This window comes from Populus nigra, chromosome 19, assembly GCF_951802175.1.
Source record: "Populus nigra chromosome 19, ddPopNigr1.1, whole genome shotgun sequence".
Lineage (NCBI taxonomy): Eukaryota > Viridiplantae > Streptophyta > Magnoliopsida > Malpighiales > Salicaceae > Populus > Populus nigra.
The window spans coordinates 2,945,383-2,954,644 of NC_084870.1; the positions used below are offsets into that span (position 1 = coordinate 2,945,383).

At 34.9% G+C, this 9,262-nt stretch overlaps 1 protein-coding gene across 3 annotated transcripts; it reads left to right on the top strand.

The window, feature by feature from the left end:
• The first annotated feature begins 2,782 nt into the window (after window positions 1–2,782).
• Window positions 2,783–7,748, top strand: LOC133679583 (uncharacterized). Of its 3 annotated transcripts, none has more exons than XM_062102224.1 (8): window positions 2,783–3,303; window positions 4,126–4,620; window positions 4,931–5,105; window positions 5,604–5,901; window positions 6,160–6,232; window positions 6,310–6,400; window positions 6,731–6,810; window positions 7,302–7,748. In XM_062102224.1, the coding sequence occupies exons 1-8, from the start codon at window positions 3,223–3,225 to the stop codon at window positions 7,563–7,565; spliced, it is 1,557 nt and encodes a 518-aa protein (XP_061958208.1). In that variant the 5' UTR covers window positions 2,783–3,222; the 3' UTR covers window positions 7,566–7,748. The 3 variants fall into 3 exon arrangements, with proteins under 3 accessions (XP_061958208.1, XP_061958207.1, XP_061958209.1); XM_062102223.1 differs by having other exon boundaries at window positions 2,784–3,309; XM_062102225.1 differs by having other exon boundaries at window positions 2,793–3,309; window positions 4,943–5,105.
• Window positions 7,749–9,262: the final 1,514 nt, after the last annotated feature.

Below are 9,262 nucleotides of genomic sequence, written 5' to 3' on the forward strand. Positions count from 1 at the left end.
TATTGTGGGTTACGTGATCATGAGGTTCGCATCATCCTGTGAAGCAAACACTATTATTTTTTTCACTCTAGCCCTCCTAGTTGCTTTGAAAAGAACATTAGGGGAAACAATTTCCCTTCTCTCCCAGAGGTAGGTGATTGACTTCTCATAATAAGGGGTAAGCTAGGATAGAGACTTAGTGTTAGTAGTGATATCCATCTCTTGACGAATCTCTTCCATCCCTACAATCCAAGAGTTGGATGTCCCCTCAACCTCAACACTTCATTCACTATCCTCCCCCTGAGACTATGAATCTAAAATAAAACAAAGTTAAAACGTGATAAATATATCAAATTATACAAAGTATAAATTCTTACATACCTTACCTCTTCACCTGGTATTGTCCTTTAGCCAACCAGTTGATGTTACAGTGAAGGGAAGACCTCACCATATTTAAACACACACTCGGTTAAAGTTACCAAGACTTGGTTTTTCACTGGCATCTAGATGAAAAGTTCTTTAAAAATAAAGGTAACCCCACAACTCTTGCACTTGGCCTGGGATAGGCTGTCTGTTACTCCTTATAATTAAACATTTCGCACATCAATCCTTCATATTAGAGATCTTACCCTCTAACATGTTCTTTATAGGACTTTTAGGGTGACCGATAAAGGTGAAGAACCAATGAACAACATGGCCTCTTTGAGGACAACAATTTGGTGTATAACAATATCTAAATATATCTAGGTTTGGCTCACCCCTATAGTTGCTAAATACTCTTGAAAAACTTTGACTAAAACCCATCTATTAGGATGAAGTTGGCCAACACATAAACTATAATGGAAAAACATATCCCTCATAGAGGAAAGGTATATCCTAACTCAAACATGGTATAAAGGCTGTTATTTCATGTAAACCATTACGAGCACCCCTGGATTATTTACTAAACCTTTTTTTATCTAATAGGGAATTGGGCTAGATAATCCCTTCCTTGTAGGCAGTTGACCTTTAGTATATGTTTAGTAGTCTGGGTACTATCCCCGTTATCCATAAGAGCCTTGGGTAACCAAAGGTTTCCTAGTGAGCGGGCACCAACCCTCTAGTCCTTGATCCATTCCCTATCGATCTTAGTCCACCACTAGAACCCCCAGTTTCTAGTTGTCATGGTCTAAATATAAAGTCAGTACTAGATGCTACCTGTTTCCTTTTTTTAGTGGCCATTTTGAATGGAAAATATTGAGGAGGAGTAAGTCACCTTAAGATGACATCTACTTTGCTCCAAGAAGTTATCACATCTAACACGAACTAAATGCTTCCACACAATTACTCATCTTCACACAATGGTTTAGAGCGAAGTTTTAGAGATAGACTCCAAATGAATTGAAATGAAGTGAATGGGGTCTTATATAGGAGGAGGTCTTCCCCATCTTTCGCTAGATTGGTGACACATGTCACCACCCTCACAAATCCCTTATGGGGTAATTAATACTATCATGAAGTGTTCTACCAGGTATTCATCCAACCAAGATGAGCGCTCTTTCAACTACAATGTTATTTCACTTGCAAATACTCTAATGAAGCATCTTGAGATGCCCCTACTATTTTTTATATGAAGAAATGTTGAGAATCCTGTTAAAGAAAATGAATATATTTTTCAAGTCTCTTCGGTAAAAAATACCACATAGACTTGAAGGGCTACTGATAGAGCAATATTTATTGATATTTTTTAATATTTGATAGAAAGATGTTCACTTTTGGCACAAGCCCATAATAGGTTTCAAGAATAATTATGGGGTAATATCGAGCGCCCTTTGAACTTATATAATGCGCCCGAGCCTAGGTGTTGAACATGTGCCTAGTACCTCATGGGGTCATGTTGCATATCCAAGCCTAAAACCTTGTGGGCTCGTGCAGTATACACTAGCGGCTAGGTAGGTGCCCAATCCCTATGGGCCCTAGCCTCAATTTTTATAATAATGCATTATAATGCTCATGGCCCAATAAGTGTCTTAAGCCCATTTACTTTTTCCCTTATCAATGCATGTATAAGAGATTTTTATCCCTCACTAATGTTATCAATGTAAAATGACTCTCTCGCCCCTTAACTAATAAAAAAAAGGTTTATGGGCTATAAATATCCCTTGAATTACCTAGGTAAAAGTTTAAGACTTTACATTAAAAAAACATCTATATTCAACATAAGAATAAACTTGTTTTTGGAATTTAATGCTATCTAGCATATTTATTACTTTTTTCTCTATAAAATTACTTATTTTATCATATGATGGTCCTCAAATCCTCCAAAAGAAGATTTTTTATAGATATTCATAGGCATTTATTAAGAGATATTTTTATGTTATTTTGAAGAAAAGGGTTATTTGAATCAACATTTGATTAAATTATAATTTAATAACCAAAATTTTTTAATTTGGAGTATATCGGATTTTGAAAAAGATAGAAATACATTTCATTTAATAAAAAAATATAAATATTTTAGATATATTTTAAATTAAGTTTCATATTGAAATTAATAATATTTATATTTTTGTTCAATATAACTCAAAATATTCTTTAAAAACTATTTATTCAAGTTGGTTTCTATGAATATTCATGGATTTTAAGTTAATTTGGATTTCTAAACACCCATTATTCTTGCGATCAAATCACTTTGACAGCAGTTGTTTGCATTTTTCAAAAAAAAAAATCAATTAGTTCTTACATTTCTATATAAAAAAAAGGGCATTTCAATCTTTTTCCAACAAATTTGAAACACAGAGGAGGACAAGAGTATGAATTTCCAGAAACACACGGGGCAAAAAGCATGAGAGGAACAGAAGTTGGTACGGTAGGTATAGCAAGACTTAACAAAAAAATGTAATAAAGAGTACGCGCGCACTGGAGTGGGTATTGTGCAAGCGTGCTGGAAGAGAGGGAATGGAGTGGCAGTAGGCCACTCTCCCGACCGCCTCTTTTTGCTTTGCCATAAATGAAAAGAATTTGTGATTTGATGGGGAACCCATCATCCGTCTTCTTCCCCCCTCCCCTTCCCCTCATCAACTCATTTATTTTTCCACTACTATATATAAATATATTATTCAACTTCTTTCTCACACTTCTCAAGAAACAAGCTAGTACCACCACTGCACATTTTCGTTGAGCTTTTCTTTTTGTGTTCTTGAAACTTTTGAGCTTCTGGGCTGTTTTGTTTTTGTCTTCTCATGCTCTAACAATAACAGTAATATAATGAGAACTAATCAAGAGAAGCCTGTGAATGAGGGGGAACAAGGTGTTGGTGTATGTTCCAGCCAAGAAGCAGTTGGCAAGGTTAAGGTTTTTGTTTTTCTCTTTGATCTCTTCTCTCTTGAGTTTTTCTTTGTTTGCTATATTTTGGATCAAGTTCTTCATTGTAATCTTTCTTTAGGAAGAAATAAAAATTAAAAATCAGTCATCATCATCCATGTGTAAACAACAAGCTGGTCTTTGATTTTGATTCTCTATATTGATAATACTGTTCTTGTCAATTCTTTTTAGTGTTTGATTTTACTTCTCTTTATTTGCTGTGCCTTTTCTTTTATTGTCATGTAATTTGGTTTAGATCATGCCATTAAAATAAGTATGTGAGAGGCATTTGTGTTTTCTCCTAGGACAAATAGATTTATAACTAATAGTATTAGCAGATCAAACGCCTATGTACACCTATATTTTCGGAAACATGAAGGGGGGCTGCTCCAAATTTCAACGAGCCATCCACCTCGGGCTAGCTATGGTGGTATACGAGGTGGATGGGGATTCGGGTAGAGCTGCTATGTTGGTTTGGAGCTATAGTTCTCTGGATTGTACTGAAAAAGTAAAATCTAAACGATGAACCATTTGTTGTGATTTAGGCCATTTGTTCTTATCTGTTTAACTTGCTTTTCGTGTGCATCTTTTTTCGTGTTCTTTTGCGCGCGCGCGCGCGCGCGTCCATGCACCTACGCTTGTTCATGTGTGTTAAATAACAGACTTTTGTAAACACTTGGATGACCCTGGGCTGACTAGCTACTCTGTTTACAAGAAGAAAAATGAACTGTCAGTTTTTGTATGATCATTCTTCATATTCTCCACCTCACTGCTCTATTATCTTGCTCTCTCTTTTTTTCTTCCCAGGTTGAACACTCAATAGAAATAGTTGAAGAAACTGATACTTTTCAACATTGGAAGCGGAGAAATCTCTTTCTAGAGATACCCTCAAGAACATTGGAAGACTCCTCGCGGGATTCTGTTGTAATCAGGATGCCCCCGACACCTAGTCCATCTCCTAGGAAAGTAAATTTTCTCCTGACACCTAGTTCTGTGGATGCAAGAGCCAGTGGTTCCCCAGCCCCCTCTTCATCAAAAGGCAAATCATCCTTAAAAAGTTTGTTACCTAAACTAAGCTTCAAGTCTCGAATTTCTACTTTAGATATTGAAAAAGCTGCCACCCTAGCTCCAGATGCTTCATCTATACCACGGAAGAAACCTTCAATCTCAAGGTCATTGTCACTTACAAGGATCTTCACCCCTAGGATGAAGCAAACATCATCACTTCCCGTGACGCCAATTGCAAATTCTAAGGCAGAGTCTGCACGTGGGGGAAGCGTTGGTGGCATGCTTAATTCAAGTGTAAGTTTTGTTTATTGAATGGATAAAGTGACCTAGTTGGTTGCCTTAACGGCCTTCAAAATTTTAAATGATGCATGTTGATTAACTTTAGGAATATAGCTTGCTTATCTGATATAGTTATTTTCTTGTTCCACTGATCTTAAGGAGCAAGGGAGTTGGTTTACTTAAGTTGTTCTTAACAGATAGCATATACTAATGGATCAATTAATTTAGTTCCCTACACCAACCACCACGAATTATTTCAGCATCTTCTGGGTTATTCAATTCTTTGCCAACTTTAAATTCATTATTTTCTGTCCTCATTTGATAGATGTCTTTGCAGAGGAAAGGAATCCAGCGGCAGATATCTCGCTCACTCTCGGTTCCTGTTAATAATAAAGAAAGAAGCATAAAGAGGATGGACTCTTTTTTCCGCATGATTCCTTCAACTCCTCAAGTGAAGGAAGGAGATACAATAACAAATGCATCTCCAAGTGTTGATGCTGGTATGTTGCCATTATTTATTTTTTATGATGGGCTTGTACTTGTGCTTGTGCTTTTGGGCATTGCATATTTGTGTATCTGAAACTTCTTAGATTTATGTTTTGTCACTTTTGAATCCATTGAGAGTTGCTACTTGCAACATACCTGCATGTGCACTAGCACAATCATTCTATGTGGTTCATAATTTTTTAAGTGTTGTAACAATTGGTGGCTATTGGACTTCATTGTTATGATTTGTTTTCCTCATTCCTTGCAATCAATAAACATCATAGCCATTATCATTCCCCATGAGCTAAGTGATTTGAAAACTTGGATCTTGAGAAGATGGGAGTACAGGCAAAACCTCAATTACACACCGGCATTTCTAAAGTTAATTTTTTTTAATATATATTTTGAATGTCTTTTCTAATGCAAAAATAGGATATTTACTTTTGTACTCTGCATTGTCCGGTACCTGTTGTCGTTATCAACAAATTTATTATTCTAGTCCAATGATACAGAAAGCAATGACGTTGATGGTGAGGACATACCCGAAGAAGAGGCTGTTTGTAGAATTTGTTTGATTGAATTGTGTGAAGGTGGAGAGACCCTTAAGATGGAGTGCAGCTGCAAAGGTGAACTTGCTCTGGCCCATCAAGAATGTGCTGTAAAATGGTTTAGCATCAAAGGTAACAAGATCTGTGATGTTTGCAAGCAAGAGGTTCAGAACCTGCCTGTGACTTTGTTACGAATGCAAGGTGTCTGTTCTAGAACTATTGGAGCAAGTAGAGCTAATCAGGAAGATGGTAATGGATACAGGCAAGTAAATTTCTGGTATATCTTCATACCTTAGAAAATGAAGTTATGATTCCTGTAATGGCTGAGAAATGGCAGGAGCGGAGAATTCAGATTCCTGCAGGCACTCCTAATCAAACTCTGTTTTAAGATTCGTGCTTTTAGTGCTTTATCATGGCTATTTATTAATTTTATTGTAAACTCAAAACTGTAGTTTTGAATTAATTTTCACATCGAATCTAGATTGATATACCTGAGACTGACCAGTTTATATGCAATCAGGGTTTGGCAAGAAGTGCCTGTGCTTGTCATTGTTAGCATGCTTATCTATTTTTGTTTTCTTGAGCAGCTCCTGGTAAGAAAAGCCTCTTGACATCCCAATTTTGTCAAATTTTGCCTTTTCCTTCCTTCTCAATGCATTTTGTTTTAAAGGTTGAAAAGATGGGCATGGGAGCGGTTGCTGTATCCCTTCCTTTTTCTTGTGTGCTGGGCCTTCTCTCATCCATGATCTCATCAACTATGGGTAAGCTGGTTGTACTTAAAAAAATGAGGTTTGAATCCATAAGTACTGGAAAGATCTTACATGCAGAAATCACTTGCTGTGAATTGGAATACAATAACAGGTGGTGTAATATTACCACTTTGATTTGCTAGGTTGACCTGCTTGGTCTCATATACACATGCACACACATATCAAGGAAGTTATTTGCCTTGTAGATTCAAATATTATGGCAGCAACTTCTCACTACAAAACTTTCGATTGGAAATCTAATGTTCATGGAAATCTTTCCTTACAGATTTCTTACTTATTTATATAATTTCTGCTTCTCACCTTTTAGCTTTTTCTGTGCAGTAAGGAGAAGATTTGTTTGGGTTTATGCATCAATTCAATTTGCCCTGGTCGTTCTCTTTGCACATATTTTCTATACTTTGGTGAGTAATGTCTCATCTACTATCATTTCCAAAACACACATCACACTTTCAAAGCATAACAAGAACAACAACAACAACTACTTCTTCCACCGCTACAGTCTACAGCAATCATTTAATGTCCCGGAAAAGATTAAATAAGGAGCTAAATTTATTATATAGCTCTTTGGGATTGAAGGTTTTGTTGACTAGAGGTTTTGGTAACAGATTATAGGATTTGATGTGCAATCACTTCTAGCTGTTTTCTGATGTCAACTCTCATAGCTGGTCTGGAATAAGTTAAAGAAAATTGTGTTGAAAATGTGATTCTGTTATTGCATTAAATCTCATCCCTAGATCAAAGGAAAGTCTACAAATAGCTGAAATTTAGATTGTCCTGGCTTGAGTTCTGACCTTGTTTGAACCTTAAGTTTAAGTGATCTTACACTGGATATTCTCAATGTATTGGTCCTCTGATTAGATGCTTTCCACTCGTGTTTCTTTATGCCATGCAGGTCAATGTGCAAGCAGTTCTAGCCATTCTCCTTGCAACACTTTCTGGATTTGGCATAGCAATGAGTGGGAGTTCCATGCTCGTTGAGTTTTTGAGATGGAGAAGGAGGTGGCACGCACAACGTGGGCAGCTGCATAGTTCCCAAGTAATTACTGGACCAGGCCCATTTCAAAGAGCTGTAAATTCATCAAATTCATCAACTAGAGGCCATCATAACTTCCAGCCGAATGAAGTGGAAAATCCAGAAACTTTACGTGGGAGTTAAATTTTTATCTCATTAGGAATAATTAAAATGCGTAGTGCTTTAGATGGTGTCTAAATGAAGCTAAGTGGCTTTGTAAATTGTGATATATCCTGAAGTAAGATCATGGTTTGTTCTATGAATTTTCAACCTAAAAATTTAAGTTATTAGATGAAATTTTAAGATATAATTTATATTATATTTTAGCACATTTTTAGTTTGCTCTAAATTATTAAAAGCTTGAAATTTATACAGATCTATATTATTTTGTGTTATTAATTAATGTTAATTAGAAAAAAAATGGCTTGTTGCAGGCCTGAAAAACGGTTTAGAAGAAATAATTGAGGAAGAAGGGGCAGTAACTCTTGGATTTAATTTGTTATTATATAACTGTGACCAAATTGTTCATATGGAATTTGATTTCAAGAACTCCAAGGTGCTGGTACTTGGCCTAGTGCTTTAGAAGATTTACTTTATCTCTTAACTTTCTGGGTTTGAACCCTAATCCCGAGGCTAATATGCAATATGATGGAGAATACATCTTTAAGAATATGTTCTTGACTATTAATGTTGAGAGAACGTAGATGATTTTTGTTATTATTATCACCCAACACAAATTAAGCTCCTTAATTTCATAGACCGCTGCTTTGCTTTCAGTAATGGCGTGATTCATGTGACATCCTTCCGCCGCTGGACCAAGGAGGGTGGAGGGTGGCGGGTGGGGGGTGGGGCTATTGCAATTTTCACGTGAAACATGAATTTAGCGATGATGTCATCAAACATCTAAAACGTGAGTCTCGTGGGAGCTCTTATTCAATCTTCTGTCTGTACATAAAAAATAGACGTGAAATCGGGTTAATTTTTTATTTTAGGTTTAGTTTTAATTTTTATTTTTAAATATTTAGGTTTTTTGAGATCATGAATAAATTTATCATGATTTCTTAAATATTTTATAGGTATTTTAAGTAAAAACATGTTTTTGGATAAAAAAACATAAACATTGATTTTCTAGCTAGTATTATGGCTAAAATCTAGACAAAATAGACAACGTGTTATTTTATTTTTTTTAAAAAAGATAGATAATATGCCGTCCACCCCATGCGTATATTAAAACAAAAGAGGGGTGTCCTTTTAAAATGCGTCAGCGGGTTGGCTTGGCTTGCCATGCCTAGCAATGTCTGACCTCTTTTTTCCCTATTTTTTTTATATTTTCATTGATGTTTGTTTTTTAAAAAATTTAATTATATTTATATTAATATTCATTTTTTCTTTTATTTTTTTTAGAGAATCTCTTTTAAATAATAATGATTTTTTGATTATGCATTTTGGAGAAGTTTTTCTAATTCAACTATGATTTTTTTTAATCTTTTGTATAGATAAATTATGTTTTTAAAAATAACAAATATTGATATTTTTAATATGTGTAGTCTTACATGCTATTTTTTTTCTTTTATTCAATCAATTTAATACGTTTGTCTATTTCTATCATTATTTAATTAATTAGCAAACATTATCAGGTAAATGTTCTATTTTTCAAGATTAAATATCGTGATCTATATCTATCTCTTGGTTTTTAAAGTTTTTTTTTAGATATCAGTAATGATTTTTTATTTATTTATTAGCTTCTGTAATTCTTGGTTTATTTGAATATATAAAAAAAATTAAAAAAAATTTACACATATCATTTTTTTATAAAAAATAAAAATAATTCACCCACGACA